This window comes from Eutrigla gurnardus, assembly GCF_963514095.1.
Source record: "Eutrigla gurnardus genome assembly, chromosome: 1".
In the NCBI taxonomy this organism is placed as follows: domain Eukaryota; kingdom Metazoa; phylum Chordata; class Actinopteri; order Perciformes; family Triglidae; genus Eutrigla; species Eutrigla gurnardus.
The window spans coordinates 31,762,686-31,779,964 of record NC_139915.1 but is presented as its reverse complement, the minus strand read 5'-3'; the positions used below and the strand labels follow the sequence as shown (position 1 = coordinate 31,779,964).

General features: G+C 39.9%; 1 protein-coding gene and 2 long non-coding RNA genes across 5 annotated transcripts in view; 2 read left to right on the top strand and 1 right to left on the bottom strand.

Annotated features, from left to right (window-relative positions):
• The first annotated feature begins 603 nt into the window (after nucleotides 1-603).
• Nucleotides 604-2,749, top strand: LOC311014010. The gene is made up of 3 exons (XR_014597213.1): nucleotides 604-886; nucleotides 1,726-1,809; nucleotides 2,253-2,749. It is a non-coding gene; the product is annotated as an uncharacterized lncRNA (long non-coding RNA).
• Nucleotides 2,750-6,720: 3,971 nt separating this feature from the next.
• LOC311017675 lies at nucleotides 6,721-7,941 on the top strand. Of its 2 annotated transcripts, none has more exons than XR_014597651.1 (3): nucleotides 6,721-6,850; nucleotides 7,407-7,483; nucleotides 7,807-7,941. It is a non-coding gene; the product is annotated as an uncharacterized lncRNA (long non-coding RNA). The 2 variants fall into 2 exon arrangements; XR_014597652.1 differs by having other exon boundaries at nucleotides 6,741-6,850; nucleotides 7,404-7,483.
• A 1,242-nt stretch (nucleotides 7,942-9,183) lies between these two features.
• The window catches only part of mapk8ip1b (mitogen-activated protein kinase 8 interacting protein 1b), a 38,924-nt gene continuing 30,828 nt past the window's right edge, over nucleotides 9,184-17,279 (bottom strand). For both annotated transcript variants that reach the window (XM_084022221.1, XM_084022222.1), the window contains exons 6-12: nucleotides 15,350-15,425; nucleotides 14,924-15,096; nucleotides 14,524-14,627; nucleotides 13,805-13,921; nucleotides 12,317-12,387; nucleotides 11,892-11,990; nucleotides 9,184-10,450 (exon numbers count right to left, since the gene is read on the bottom strand). In XM_084022221.1, coding sequence (XP_083878347.1) covers nucleotides 10,378-10,450; nucleotides 11,892-11,990; nucleotides 12,317-12,387; nucleotides 13,805-13,921; nucleotides 14,524-14,627; nucleotides 14,924-15,096; nucleotides 15,350-15,425 — 713 coding nt within the window. In that variant the 3' untranslated portion in view covers nucleotides 9,184-10,377. The remainder of the gene's footprint in view (nucleotides 10,451-11,891; nucleotides 11,991-12,316; nucleotides 12,388-13,804; nucleotides 13,922-14,523; nucleotides 14,628-14,923; nucleotides 15,097-15,349; nucleotides 15,426-17,279) is intronic.

Here is a 17,279-nt window from a genome sequence, read left to right as displayed (position 1 = left end):
ACCCAACAAGTTTCCCTCAGCTTTTGTCATGAAAACAGCAACGTTTTAAAGTGCCTAAACCTGCTCCGGAGCAGGTTATGTTGCTGATAAGAGATCAACGTGGAGAAAAGTACCGCCTAGCCTACTGACCAATCAGCTCTCTGGGAAAATGGCATCAGCGTTTGGAAAAGATCCCGTGGAGGTCTGTGCGCGGATGATAACAAAAATAAATATCAATAATTTAAAAAAAGCTCTCGAGAGCTTCAGAGAGCGATGTTTTATATGAGGGATCGCAGCTGAAAGAATGAGGCTGATATACACCACGCCATAAAAATACATCAAAGCACCAGATTAGTTTGTTTCAAGGTATATTTTTGTCCTTTTATTACGGGAGGACAGCGTGAGAGCGAAAGGGATTCGAACCTGTGACCGCTGCAGGGAGCCCTCATATCAATTCTGCCATGCCCATGTCGATTGCAGGGTCATGCCAAAATAATCCCTCTGGATAACGTAAAATAACGTACTGTCTCTTAGTTTAAAGCTAAAATAAAATACATGGTTGATGAATAAACCAGGTGTGTAGCCTTTGATGACATTCCTGTGATTTATGTTCCATACACACAAAGAATTGTTGGGTTATTTTTTCAACCCAACAGCTGAGTTGAGACTGTTGGTTAGTTTAATTGGGTTGTTTTCATTAAGTTGGGTAATCTAAGAACCCAATTTGCTGGGTTATTGTCGTTGGCAGTTGAGTTATTAGCTGTTGGGTTGTATTTTCCATTATACTGTGTTGGGTTATTTCGGACTACCCAACATGTTGGGTTGACGTTCGCGCATGCGCGACCAACAGTAACGTTAACGCCACGGTCATGGACATACTGAGAGACTCAGCTCTATACAAAGCAAGGTTTGTTACGTGTGCACTATTGTTTCACCACAATGTTTAATTTATATGAATAATATGTATATAAAGCTTATTGTAGTAACCGTGTATGTTGGTCATACGAATGGTTCAACGTAATATGAGCGTGTGTAGCAGTGATTGGGAGCTCTCGGTCATTTGTAGTTAACGTTAGCGATAGCTTGTTGTGGGTAACGTATGTTAACAGTTATGCACACCCACAGTGGGCCAACGTAAACGTATATGGTTTTAATACATGGAAGCCTTTGCGGCCAGGGCTTTAGGAAATATAAGGTTTAGATGTGAGTTAATGAAGCACCAATGAGCAACGTTACTATCTATTGGTAAGTCAGCAAGCTGTTAGCTAACGTTATTAGCATGCACAAACTCAATTTCATTAAACGTAGCAAGTTAGCATGTTAGCTGGGTCGCTATGTAGCAGTTTCGAAGTAACTCGAGTGTTTTAAAGTTAAAGTTAGGAGGACAACGTGAGGTTTTTCATCAATTTGGCTTCCATGTATAACAACGTAAGTAGGAGAGTGTTGTAAACCCGAGTGAAGGAAAAATATATTATGAGTCCAATTGACCGCGGTGGGGGATCGATTTTGGTTTTGACTACCCCGCTACATGCTAGCAAGCCTCAGCTAGCCAGCCAATCCGCACTGTATTAGCCAGCTTGAGTTTGCCGAGGGGGAACCGGTAACTTTCTTATTTGCTCAAGTCGAAGTTTAAAACCGTAGAGAAGTTAATTGTTACAACAGTGAAAATACCTTTGATTTAACGTTACTGAATGAGTTATTTATGATACGTTTGTTTTATTTTAATTCTTTGTGTTGGCTTTGCAGTTTGATTCTCCCACCTCATGGACGATTTTGTGAGATCCAAATTGATTGAGTGGCAGCTTCCAGGGCTCATTGACAGGTTTAGTGGTAAGTCAATTTAAGTTGTTTCCATGTCACATTATTTTATTGGTACTAACTTGGTAGCCACTACTATTATAAATAAATTGGGATAATTATTCACTGAGCCTTAAGCTACTGTCTGCTAAAGGACCACTATTTTCCCATATTAATTTTAAGGAAGAAAATAGTTTGAGTGTTGTACCAGATAGATACTCTATTAACCTTAAATATCTTAAAGCTAAATCTGGGATGTTTACAACAATTGTGTCCCATTAATTTGAACATTTTACAATAGTTCTACTGCAGTGAATTCTGTACAATAAAACTGAATTTCTGTAACACCTGGCCATATCATAACAGGTTCAGATTATATAATGAAACCAGGTGCAAGTCATGAATAGAAAGGAACACACAAGCACTAAAAAGATTTTGGTGTGGTGATTTTAATGGGGTTTTTTTCTGTGTTCCAGAGGAGGCAATTGATGAAGAGAGCTTTGGCTACCTTGATCTTCCAACCATCACCACCTTGATTCCCAGAATAGGCGACAGGCTCAAGTTTGTGTAAATCACTGTTCCCTATTTTTGATAAAAAGTTTGTTACTTAAAATATTTTGTATTCTGTGAATTTTGAATTTTAATAAATATTTGTTCTTAATTTTTTGTGTCAGAATATATTTAATCAATAAATACCATAACAATATTATATAATTATAATAAAATATTAATAATTAGAAATTAGCAACCCAACTGATTGAGTAGAAAGAACCCAGCAGTATAGTCAAATTGAGCCTATGGTTGGGTTATATGAACAACCCAACTGGGTTGTATAAACAACCCAACTGTTGGTTTAAGGAAACCAACCCAACTTGTTGGGTCAAAATAACCCGGCATGTGTTCTGTCCAATATTTAACCAGTGTTGGGTTAAAAAATAACCCATATTGGGTTGTTTTTAACCCAACATTTTTAAGTGTGTATAACATCTTTAATGTTAATATTTCTGTGATATTGTAATATGCAGGGTTTGAATTTCATTTTCCCCCTAGACCAGAGATCTTCAACAGGGGGTCCCCGAAATGATTTGATCCCAAACTTTTTCCTTTTTTTCTTCCAAAAATACACCTTAACATGAATAAAACCTATATTAAGCACATATGAATCTCCCCGTTTGTTTGATATTATGTTTTGAAATTGTGATGTGGACATTCCAAAATAGAATTAAAATACAAACCTTTCAACAATTAATATTTTAATGGCTTACCTACATCATTACAAAGTACTTTAATGGTACTATAGGCTGCACTACACTTTATTATTGGCCCGGTTTAGGAAGGAACAACCACCAACCACCTTGACCTGAAACCGTTGGAGACCTCTACCCTAGAGCCTTGAACCCTGGACCCTCAGGGTCCTAATGGACGTCACCTGGTAAATAGTTGAGTGTGAGAGGCTGTGAGGGTCTGAAATGGTAGATGTAGACAGCACTTGGCATATGACTTATGTTGGTTTTTATTCGACATGTTTTCCACCCTGATCTGAACGTCTTCCAGGCTCTTATCATCCCAGACCAGACGTAACTGTCAAACTCCCCCTTTCATCTGTGTCTGCCGATACATACAAACATGGTAGACTGATTTACGGCCCAAAAGTTCTGTTTACAACCACGAAAAGCCAGCACGCCAACGATGAGTTCAGGTGGCGACGTAAATCCAGAATGCGCCACGCATGGATGGCCACAGTAGGACTAAAGAACTGTGTTAATTCGTGGAGAGATGTCTCCCCTCATTGTTGGTTCTATAAACAGGCTTCAGTGTCAGCGGCTCCTCCTTCCTGTCGCTTGTCACTCATCAAAATTCCCTATGTGGAATTAAAATGACAAAAATAAATATTATATTTTGCTTTGATTTCTAGTCAATTGTTTATTAAAGGCCTATGGTGCTTCTTAACTATCCCATTTACTGCTGTAAACACTGTAAATTCAAACCACATGTAAAGATACTGACATGTAAATGTCATGTGCAAATCCATTCTTTTACATCGCCTGGCTTTGCAATTTAAAATTTCACCAGCTCAGAAACACCATGTGCAGCCTATTGTACGTTAGTCCCACTGACACAAGGATTGGGTTACCGAGGTTGGGTTACCGAACTGCAGGATTTTACAGATCCTCCCATCTTGTCTTTGTTCACATTTGAGAAAGCAGACATTTCTTTAGCCAGAGGCTTCACTAAAAACTTTGACATGTGACCTGTATGTTTCTACAATGGCAACATGCAGCTGAGAGAGTAGAGCCATATTCAGAGAAAAAAAAGTTTATAGAAGAGAGTTTATAAAGTAGAAAATTTGCAACACCCATAAGATGACAATTTGGCCCATTTCAAAATATTCAATATTCAGAGAAAAAAAGTCGCAAATTTATTGCTAGGTTATAAAGTCGCAGCTTTGCTATTTTTTTTAAGTAACAGATTTGCTTTATTATCGAGGTCTGAGGAAGTAAACACGTTGCTTGACCGGATGTTTGTCGTTGCTATGACAACAAGTGAAAACTACTGCTACTTTCTTAGCCCAACCACCCGTAAAATGACAATTTGGCCTCAAATAAATTAAACCAACAATAGCCATCACCTTGAGGACTTTAACGAGGCGTTGTCACGCGTTGTGATGTATTAATTAGAGAGATTACGTACATTCATGGGAAGCTAGCTAGCATAGATGCCGGTTGTTAGCACCATAATAAAGTAGCAAATCTACGACTTTATGAAGTAGCAATGGAACATCAATTCAGCTGTTAAATATGAATATCCCCTATGTGCAATGAAAAAATAATGAAATCAACCCTTCAGTTTTATTGATTAATCATTAATCATTTATTATCTTGTTATTGAACAACAATCCCATTTACTGCTGTAACACTGCAAATATCCAGGACGAATAAAAGCTTATCTTATCTTTATGTGGACAGCCACGTCACTATTCCAGGTAAGTTGTGTATACTTTCTGCCTGTATTTCATTTGACGATGCCAGTATTGCCTCCCAGAGCTTCCTTTTAAGGACGCTTAGGGTTGAGGATGATGATGGCATCTACACCATGATTTGTTCTCTGTTCATTCCCATAGAAACCAACAAGTCAATGTTGTTTTTTTGACAGTGCGTTGTCCTGCATGCCCTGTGTGTTTTGTCTTTTTTAACACTTGTGGTCTACCATAGCTCAGGCTCGTGACAACAACACGAATTAGCAACATTGGTCACTTGTACCGTAATTTCTGGACTATTGAGCACACCTGAATAATAGTATATATAGTAGGAGGAGAAGCCTATGTTGTGAAGAACCGTTCATGTTCTGCATGTTCTGAATTGTTATTAGTAAAGACTGAGAAGATTGGATCGGTTATACTTTTTTTTGGAATACTTGAACCCCTCTTTTTGTGGAGTACTTGACGCGGCCCAGCCTCACCCAGACTCTACCTCCAGCGGCCCACAGGTAAGTTGAGTTTGAGACCCTTGCCCTAAAGGGATCTCACTTCCCAATAATCCAGCTCAAAAAAACATCACGCAGTCTTGTTGGAACACCAAGCATCCGAAACTCCATCCAGTGGAGCACGTCATTCATGAGTGAATGAAACTGTTTGAAAATGAGTCTTCATGTATTTCTGAGCTTCTCTTTGTGAGTATTAGTTAGGGGGCTTCGAACAGAACTGAAGCCTCTGAAGGAGCCTGCATCGAGAGGTTTCTTGGGACTCCAGCAGCTTCAAACTTATATTAAACTTAAACTTAATAAGCCTTTATCTGACCGGTTTCGTCTGGGCTCTGAATCACACACTGTTCACAGTTCGATGATCTCTCTTTAGTGTTTGAGTTTTTGCGAAACATCTATCGTTTTCCTACCTTTTGTAAGACACTATTTCACACTTTTACTCTTACGAAAGCTCTTTCTTCCTCCCCACATTGCATGATAACTGTGACTGGCATAATAATGTGGAACAACCTCTTTAAGTAGGTTCGCCTTTAATTGAGATCACCTGGCAAACTAATCAACACACCTGTCTGAGATTGTCACCTAAAAGGATAGGAGGGCTAAAACAAGCTAACAAAAGTGTAGACATATACTGATGCATATAATCGGAACTGTGCACAAAGCAGAAGTGCAGATTTGACCACTTCTGCTCCCCAGCAGAGAGATGTTTTTGCAGATTAACGTTTGAGCAACAGCAGCGTGACCTCTTTGGTTATTTCACAGGACAAAACTTAGGTTCGGTTTCCTCTCACAAGTTTGTGACCGCAGACGTCTCTGTAGCCTGTTTAAAGAAAAACATGCAATTTATGTCAAGCATTCAACGTACTGTAAAAGAAAAGGAAACACAAACATAAATCAGATTAATTCAGAAATACATTGAGAAGGAGCAGACAGAAGCAAAATGCTTATAAACATCTTTACATCATGTCATAAAAAAATGTATGCCTGATACATTAACAGTAGAATTCTATAATTTACCTACAATATTTATCTGTGATGTTGTTTGATCAATAATTAGACTCAGGTGTCCTCCTCTATATTGGTCAAATGTACCTTTTTTTATTGTAAAATGCTATGGCTTAGTTTGATCTCACAATTTAAGGGTTAAGCCTGGATGGCAATTTCAAATAAGATAGTTGGGACGCACCCCTGCCTCCTAAATGGGCACTTCTTGCAAACTCCCAGTTTGTAATGCAGGTTGTTTCTCCACCATTGCATGTGAACGGTGTACTCCTGAGTCCCATACTATGGAGGTCACTTCCAATCCTTATATAAATATATAAAACGTTTGGGTTTATTGCTCTGTCCTGTGATCAGGATGCATGTTTGTTTGTCTCCAAAACTGTGTTGGCAGTGTTTTGTTTTAAATGTTTCATTTGTAGTGTCTCTCCAGCATTAGCATCCATGTGTTTTTACTAACTAACTACTAACAAATCTAGAATCTGTGTTGTGTAACGCTCACAATGCGGTCAGACATGATTGGAAGATGTGTCACAGCTCTCCTGCTGATCTCCTTTGTGTTCGGTGGAGGGCGTTCTGTGCCTGTGCTGAGCAGGTAGGTCCTCTTTCTGTCCGGGAGCAACACTTGAATGTGTGATCGTCGTCAAGGAAACGACTGCATTTTTGTTTGTGTTGGTATTTGCCTGTGTCGGAGTGGAAGGAGCATTCCTTCTCTTGAAATCTGTAGGATTGAGTATTCAACGAAGCAGTGTAACGATGGCATTTCATTGGTTTTCTTGAGCTTGATTTATAAATTGCAAAACCTTAAATTCTGCTGGATACCTCCCTCCAAACACATCTAAAAAAAATGAAGACAAGAAGACTCTTTATGGAAAAATAGAGCCTGGGAATGTGCTTTGGAGGCCGCGAAGGTTGAACCGCTTGGTCTCTGAAATGAGACGGTCGGGTTTGGGGAGAATTTCCTGTTTGGGTAATTTGGCGCTCCCGTTGCCTAGCAACCAGCGATTGAGAAGAAAGAGCACGGATGAGATAAATAACGCTACATGATTCAAATGGAGCCAGCGATCATATTTACATTTTTCTTTAATATATTATGATGGCGTGTGATGCTGTTTCTACCACCGTCTTCATCGGCTGTCTTCTTCTAGCAGAGCTGATGAAGGAACGGCAGAGTTGGAGCTGCTCTTTGACCCCGGCCTCTTCAAACAGCATGTCAGCTATATTGATGGTAAGAAAGCCACATCAGGATGCATAGCGCCCTTTCAAAATAAAGTTCTGTCTACAGGAGGATTACGCTACAAAACCACTTAACTGACTATTTCGTGTGACTAACGACTCAAATGTTGAGTGCCTAATGAGTCATGTGACCAATACTTAACATGTCACTTGAAATAAGTGTCTGATCTTTAGTTTCACATTGGACACAAAAACAGCGGCCTTCTGGGTGAAAGTTGAAAGCCTCTTAGCAGACTACTACATGCTTTAAACTACTAATAACGACTAATAATGCTAATTATTATAAATGATGATTGTGTTAATGTGTTGCTGCAGATTATGGTGAGAGGCCCCTCCCTCCTCCTCCGCCACCCGGCACCGAAAATCCTTACCAACCGAACCTGGAGGACGAATACTACTAAGAGAAGTCCAGCAGATCCTGATGCAAATACCAGAAGCAAAACAAAACAAAACAAAAAAACAACAACCCTATGTTCAAATAAATACTAAAAATAAACAGCTTATTGTATGCAGTCCACTTTTCACACCAGGACACAAATACAGCGTTGCAAATGTGTGTGTGTGTGTGTGTGTGTGCGTGCAAACGGACAGCAATAATGACAGGACACAATGAGTTCTGCATTAAACTTTTTAAATAAAGAATAATTCACACCTAAAAAAAAAAAACCAAAATAAAGAGAAATCTTCACATACTACATGTGGAATCAATACAATGTAATATTTTATAATTACAGATATTAAATTATTTATTTATATATGGCATGTCTATACACCCTTTGTATAGCCCCCCCCCCCCCTGCTATCTGCCCTGATCGGCTCTCGAGAAAGGAAACCCATAGAAAAGTCAGTGTTGCTCCTTTGCTTTGATCAGCATCAGTAGTTTTGTTCTGTTCTTTTTTTTTAAAGGAATAAACTGTGGGTTTTGGTGAAATGGCTGATTCAACAAGTTCCATATCCTTCCTTCATTCATATTTATTTTACAGACATTTCTTTTTTTTAATCTTCTGTTAAATATAGATCACATAAAATAATCTGTTAGAAATTAGTGTGTGAGAGAAATGACATATAAGCACGCTTTCTGTCTGTTTTCCACTGCAGCAGCTGTGCTGTAACTGTGCTGGACCCGGAGCAATTACAGAAACCTAAACATATCAACATTATTAATAGTAATGACCATTGTGTCCACCTTTCAAAATCACACACACACACACACACACACACACACACACACACACACACACACACACACACACACACACACACACACACAATCACGTCACTTGGATTCATAACTGTAATATAATATTTGGGAATTGTAATGCCTTACTCGTTACTGGCTGAAGTAATAATACATTACTACATTATCTGTGCAACATAAGTTAAGTAACTTAACTTTTAAACGCTCTGCTATCATCTCATGAGAAAGGCTGGCTAGGTCACTGGTGTGTTCATTTGATCCATTTACTGCAACCAAATCTATATATCATGGGTTCATATCACTGTAGTAAACCAGCTGATGTGTGGCTCGCTACCACTAAATGCTTCCACCATTGGCAACTTGAAGGATTATGTTCTATAACATATGAAAGATGCATTATTTGTGTATTCCTATATGCATATCTTGGACATATTCAGAGATGTATATTATCATTATAATACAATTAGATATATATTTCTGTCGTTTTATGCACAGCACAGCTACAGCACAGCCCATTTAGCGCAGCATGGAGAGAGAAAAAAAAAGGTCACATCAAACATACTCCTTCATCGGCAATTTGCATTCCAAACTCTTAAAAGTCAACACACGCTCAATGGCAATCGCTTGGTGTGATAATGTTCACTGAGGAAGGTCACAATGTTGAAAAAGAGGCACTACTCGTGAAAGATATGAAGACACCAGAGTTTTCCTTTTTTTTTTTTTTGCTCCCTCGGCCCTTAACGTCTCATCGACGCCACGCTTTCATATTTCTGATGCGGAAACTAAGAGGAGCACGTTTCTAGAACACCGACGTGGAGGAGGATTCTGAATGTCTTGAAACCACCGAAGACCCTAAGACGTGGTGTTCCCATAGTAACGACAGAAGCTGCTGAAAACGACTGAAAAGGCAAAATCCACACTCGTACACCTTCACGCTGCTATATCGTATTCAGATAAGTGATGCCGAGCACATTTCAGGAACTACAGTCTGCCCTGCCTCGTCTACTCTGACGTCAATTAGTGATTTCCTATATTACCCAGAATGCCCTCAGACTTAGAGAAAACACACAGATCCCCTAGGATGGAAGCTGAAACTGTGGCATATTGCTCCACAAGGTTATTGGACATTTCCTGCCATCAAACAGCTGATGTTATTGTCTAGATTTGACAAAATAAGGTTTGGTTCAAGGCCAAACGTCTACAAAGGGACCCAAAAAAATGCGGAGAACATCACCTATAGCTGGTTTTTGGGGTGGATTCTTTTTTCTTTTTTTTTTGTGGATATCAGGTGTGCTAAAAGGAAATCACGGTCATCGTTCTCACATGGGTGTGTTTTTGTGTACACAGTGTGACGATGTTATTTCAGGAAATATGCAAACTCATCATGTAAGTGCAAATAGAAGCTGGTGCAGTCCAGTACGGCTCCGGTTGGGGGGGGGGGGGGGCTGCCAAACGCTGCAGTGACAGTAAGTTTGTGCTTTTCCACGTTTTCCTCATCACCGTCTCCACTTTGCATATTCTCCCGTTTCTCCTCATTTGGCTTCATTCTCATCTCGCACTGATCCTTCCCTTGCTTGTCAGATGTGTTGATTTTGTTTTCCTTTGTTTTAAGATATGTCTGTCCTTCATGCAACGTTATGTTATGATACAGTGTACTGTACAGGGCTGTGGTGGAAGGCAGGGCGGGGCTATTCCAGGTAGATGTCCTCTGTCGGACACGAGAACTCCACAAACTCTTTATAGTACAACTGGAAGGCTTTCCTGCAAAACAAAGGCGTGCACGTCAGATCATTGAAGAAGACACACCCTGATATATGAGCCAAAGTTAGCTTCTGTTATGATAGTGTGTTCAGCAACACAAAAGGAACAAATAAAAAAAAATGTACTGGCCAAGAATTGAAAATCAGTCAACAGTTTCAACTTGGCAGCGATTGTTGTTTGTGGGTAGCTAAAGTCACATGTAATAACACATGTAATAATGTCTTGAGAGGCCTGTTGACTTGGGCCTGATGCCAATAACATCCATGCATTGTCTACGTATTAACAGATTTATGTATTTATAAATATTGCACATCTCAACACAAATCGAGAGATTTCTTCTTTTACACATTTCCAAATCGGATTTCTTAAACATGGATTGAGATGCAGTTAAAAAAACTCAGCACACATATTTCTTCTTCACACGTATAGTTTTGCTTCGATAAATGCTCCCATTGTTTTTTTGTCACTGCTCTCAAAATTATAATTATATTAGTATTTCCTGTTCATGTTGTTTTCCGGTTCTACTGTTTCTTGTAAGCGACACTCAGTGGTGTTATATTTATATATGTGTCATATTCAGTCATGAGAGAGAGAAACCTGACAAGCATCGGCTCTGTGTCCTCTTTTATTTTGGAGGATCTGATGAAATGTAAGAAGTGTGTGGTTTCTGTATGTTTCTCTGATGTTACAATACAAGCAAATGACAGTAAATGTATTGTAAAAAAAGAAAGAAGACGAAAGGTACTAGAAAGCATCCTCACCGTCTGTGTTACCATGTCCTGCATGTTGTCATGAGGAAGAACAGCGGAATGTTTAATCTCCCACAATTAATAGTTACTAGTTAACAGGCCCTCTCTAAATCAACTACAGCGCATCTCTACGTGTCGGCAGAAAGTAAATGTTTAACTCTGCTGCGTGCAAAGAATGAACATCCAAGCGCTTACGTGTGTGGCGAGGTTATGCATTTTAAAAGAATGATGCATTATGTGGCTTTCACTGCGTCTCATCGCAAATTGCTGTGTGTTAAAGTGACACGAGGGTGAAGGTATTCCACTCAGAGCGAGTGTACACGGCTTTGCAATGTATATTTGTACTTGTAGTTTTTTTGCTAATCAGTCTTATTAAATACTTTTTTGATTTCAACTATCAGAAGTTAAAAAAAAAATCTAATGATAAAGAATTCACTACAAACATGAAATACAATATAAATTTGCAGAGGATATGAATTATGGAGAAGGGATGGGATTAAATAAGTGTATACTTCTTCCCACTCTCCTTTTTGGAAAAAGTTATTCATATATATCTCTATGCTTTCTAGTTTAGTGTAATATTTTGTTTTCTGTATTAATTTTGACATGTTTGAAATAAAAAAAATCTAAATCCGGCTATTTTGTTGAGGGAGATCCTTCTCTCATTTAAGTGGGGATCCAGTCCGACTCACCCCACTGACTCTGCCAGAGGTTTGGTGGAGTCTTCGGACACAAACACGTGGCAGGCAAACCTCTGGTCCGCCGGGTGCTTCGTAATGAACCCAAAATACCTGCAGGGAAGACCGGGGACAAACATAAGTCACCACGAAGAGGGTTCATTCAGGGTCGACGCCGCCTTTTTAATATTGTATTCTTTCAGTCATGCATTAATAATAAACTGCTGTTCGACATTCCATCAGCAGGCAGGCTAGACGTCCAGTCTACTGGTTCAGTCTGTCGTTTGATGATCTGTGTTGACACCTGCTGGTAAGTGAATGCTTGGTCTCTGCAGGTGAACACTAGCAGAGGATTCAACACATTGCAGTTGTTTCACGGCGTTTCTTGGATTCTTTTTGACGAGGTCTCACAGTCCCTGTGCCCTTTGACCTTCACTTACTTGCTGTTTTTAGGGTGATATCCGCAGAAGGAGACGTTCTTTAACTGGAAGAAGTGGCTGCACTCGTTACTCTGTGAACGGGACGAGAGGGAGAGTAAATGTCTCAGGAGCTAAGAGTTTGATTGACACGTATCACATATGTATTTAGCCCACTATACATCATGTCTGTATGGAACTAATGCTAAACTCATTTATACTTATATATCCTGCATTCAAATGGACAAAAACAAATAAAATGATTTACAGCATAATGTACAAAAGTAAAAGTACTAACTCTGTTTATATCTTTATATGATTATTTAAGGGTTGCACTTTAAATGTCGATAATCTCTCCTTCATTCATTTCTTACGACGGCGTATTAGGGCCACTGTCGGAGGAAAAAAAAAAAAAAAAAAAAAAAAAACGGAGCCGAGAGAGGTGGGCAATATTCTGAGATTAAAAGTCACAAATTTGCTAGTTTTAAAGTGGCAAATTTGCTAGTTTATTACGATGCTAACAACCTGCATTTATGCTAGCTAACTTCGCTTTCTAATTAATTCATCCCAACGTGTGACGCTTTGCTAAGGCCCCTAAGGTAATGGCTGTTGATGGTTATTGTTGGTTAATTTTATATGGGCCAAATTGTCATCATATTTGTGTTTATTGAGCAGGTAGTTTGCCTAAGCTAGCAGTAGCTTTCACTTGTTGTCATAGCAACGGCAAACATCCGGGTCAAGCTACGTGATTACTTCCTCTATGACCGCTAGCTTAGCCAAACCACCCGATCAACAAACACACATACCGTAAGATGACAATTTGGCCCATATAAAATTAACCAACACTAACCATCAAGAGCCATCACCCTAAGGACCTTAGCAAAGCATTGACACAAGGGATGGATTAATTAGAAAGATAAAAGCTACATTCGTGGGAAGTTAGCTAGCATAAATGCAGGTTGTTAGCATCGTAATAAACTAGCAAATTTGCCACTTTAAAACTCGCAAATTTGCTAGTTTTAAAGTCGCAAATTTGCCACTTTAAAACTAGCAAATTTGTGACTTTTAATCATATAAAAGGTAAGTCATTTTTAGTCATTTTTAGGCCTTTTTGTATCTGATTCTATTTGTAAAGTTTGCGATTGGAGACAAAGTACCATGTTCTTCTGATGAATGTTGTTTCACCGCAACAATATATCATGTCTCATAAGCCCATGTGGACGGGAACATTTAATTGTTTGTTCAGCATTTAAAAACTATGAAAATAAATTAACTGTATTGGAGAAATAAACGCAATGTTTCTGTCTGAAATGTTGAGGAACAGAAATTTAAAAGGAACATCTCCTCCTCTCAGAAAACACATGACACCCTGGAACACATCCTGCAGTCTCTATTAGCAGCCACACGGGGGCGACGTGACCCAGCCGTTTCGATGAGTTTACATGATGAACCTCATGAAGCTGCTCTTGATTTCCTTTGCATTGGAGACAAAGGGACACCAGGAGGACTCACTCTGTCGTGGGCGTAGTAATCCTCTTGAACGGCCAGCTTGATGCCTTTAACGTTGATCTCCAGGATGCAGGAGGAAGGCGGGTTGTACTTGACTGTCATCCTTCGGTTGGTGGCAATCTGGAAAAAACAAAGTAATGCAAATGATGGATACTAAAATGTAAAAAAAAGCTCAAAAATATTAAAATACAATTTCAACCTATGACCCAATTCTATATGACATGATAATACACAAGTAATACTATGTTGAGAGTAAAACAGTCACATGATTTTGGAGAGCTACTATCAATTTACATGTTGAGAACTTAGCAGAAAGCTAGTATAATACTGTTCATCCTATGTGATATTACATAACTAATTTGATATGTTGCCAACTCCAAGAAGCTCCTTCAGTTTTGTTGCGTGTTGCATTGCTGGACGATGACTTAACATGCGATCTGCATGTTTTCAGACTTTTTAAGTGCTTGTTATGAAATGTAATTGTTGCATTGTGGACGCACCACACACACTACAAATAGGATGCATAACATTTTGTATTTTTTTTTTGCATTATGCCACATGTCCTCTGCCACAGTTTCTGGGACAACAGCAGCTATTTGTGGCATTTATTTCTAAAGGTGCAATGCGATGTGAATGTTGCTGTTTTTTCTCGTATATTATATTGTATGGACCTGGAAGTAGAGGTGAAATGCTGCCCCCCTATTTATTTGAAATTGACAGACCTTCTGCATAGCTGCACACAGAACGTCGTTTCCTTTGTGGGAGGGCACTTGAACGGAGCCCAGGAACTTCAGCCGGTATCTGTCCATCCATTCAGTGCTCTTCACTGCACGGCCAAGTCAGGAGAAACATGGAATAAGAGCCCAGGAAATAACAATAATCAAAAGGAAGGAACAGCTTAACGGGGTGAGCTTTTTGTAGCTCATTTAAATTGACAGAATAAGTTGTTTACTTTGGTTTTACACAACAGAAGGATAATAATATCAATTCAAGAAGTTAATCACCATTTGAAACTAAATAGCAGCCTTCTGCCTCCTCATGAACACGTTCCCATTCAGCCGTCTGGAATTATTTATATTATTTAATACTACTATACTACTATTATTATAATCATGCCAGTACCTTTGTAGTTCTCGGTGTCCTTTGTCACCTCGATGGCGTAATACGCTGGAAAGATCCCGCGAGCGCCGGTCCGCATGTTGTAGCCCTCGTACCAGTAATCCTCTGACTGGACCTCCACCAGCAACGGATCGTCCACCTCCAGCTCCAGCTCGTCGTCATGGCGAGGGACGAACCTGACGAGACACATGCAGTTAGTGAGCTGCAACAACAGAGCTCGCTTACATCGGTCATAAACGATGAAGTCATTCATCGATCCACGTGAGTTTAATACTCAGAGCATAGATTTGTTTTGTGTCAGCTTTTCCAACGTTGTTTTTTTCACATTTGAAACTGAATTTGCACTTATTTAAAAATGCATTATTAAACATAAACATTCCTAAAACTGGATGACTGGATGATGGTGACGATGATGCACTTCTTCCTCACCTGTAGACGGCTCTGTGGCTCTGATCCCTCTCCTCTCCGTTTATGAGACAGGAGAATAAGCCAAAGGATTCTGCACCTTGAAAACCACATAGAAATATTATTCATGGCAGTGTGCCTAAATAAAGCTAAACAGATGACTGACACTGGCCCTAAACTGCATGAACACTCCCGTCGTAAACACACAGAAAACGCATTCAGGGTGCATTGTGTTTATTTTAAAGCACACCTGCATCCTTTAAGGAGCTATGAATCACGCTTTAATGAGGTGTGAAACAGACGAGCATTGTGTATTTCTACCTACGTCCCCCTGAGACCCCCCCCCCCCCCCCCCCCCAGCACTGCTCAGATAAACGTTGGTGTTTCTAATGACTCTGCAAAACACATGGACGCCGTCCAAGAGCGCTATCAGAGGAAATGACCACACACACAATATAAACTCATCTATGTCTGCCTCTTTCATAGGCCTTCCTCCTTCCTGCTTCACACACACACACACACACACACACACACACACACACACACACATGCACGCTGGATGGAGTCAGACTAATGAAGGTGAGTCCTGGACCCTCCTCCCTCCTCGCGGGTCTGAAATCCAAAAACACACGGTGGTGATGAGAACATATTTAGTGTCATTGCTTATGTTCTTCCTCAGAGCTTCCAAACAGCCTCTCTAGGACTGCCATTGTTGTAGTGTCTAACACGAGACTCAACCAAAACACACACACACACACACACACACACACACACACACACACACACACACACACACACACACACACACACACACACACACACACACAGGAAAACGGCATGCTGTTTTTTGGCTGGGCGTCCCGGCAGCACCTCCACGTCCAGCTGGGCTTCAGCCCCGAACGTGCTGCTGTCGCAGTGCTGATAACGGCACATCGACAAAGCAGCTTCCACTGCTGCGCCGGGTATTGTGACCTAAATGAGTCCTAAACTTTCATGTAAATCACGTGTTCCAAATGTTTCATCTCCAAGCTGCTCGTGCGATGTCCCTCCTCATCGCCATTCCTGCACCGGTTTCAGCTCCGATTCAACGGGACGGCAGTGAGACCCAAACTCCTCGCCGCCGCGGACAGACAGCCACGACATCCAGAGCTGCGTGTCATGCCGAGGATGATCCGTGCTGAACGAGAATATTCCAGCTCCCGAGTATCTGTGTGGCTTTGCTTCATCAGCCACATCGCTTTAAGCCTTTCCCCCGACCACGCTGCCAATTCGGCCAGACAGCATTCACCGCCGCGTTCCTCTATGTTTAAAGGGGATTTACGCGGAATAACAGTCCGCCGTGTCCATGTGAGGCTGTTTCACACATAATTCTGCAGGGGGGGTTGAATGCCTTGTATTAAAAATTCCATATTCTCTCTCAAAAAAATAAAAAAAATACAGTTTCTTAGTTTTCATCTAGAAAAAACCCTTCAACTGCTCTTGAGTCAGTTAAAACAATCATTTTAATAGTCATCTATAATGGTTATTTGCACAAAAACACACAATACAAATGATGAGGAAATAAGAGATATTATTCATATTGATAAAGAAATCGTGGCGTAAGTAGTTTTAATTATGTCTTTAAGCTGCTTAGAGCTTAATTATGAGGTCATAATTCCCTCTCTATTATCTATTTTATATCACAAATATAATCTCCTTCATACAACTGTATTTGTTCAAGGAAATTACAAGATTTGAACACATTCTGAGAACATTAAAATGCACCTTTGCCCAATACTCATTTTCACAGGATCGAGCATCGTAATGTATAGGATGTAAACAATCCTAAATCCACTACGGTGTGGTTGAAATACTAACATTATTTTCTATTTTTTCCATTTATGACATAATGTATGCAAGACCTCTAAATGTTAATGTATGCAAGACCTCTAAAATTGTGATCAAATTCAAATAT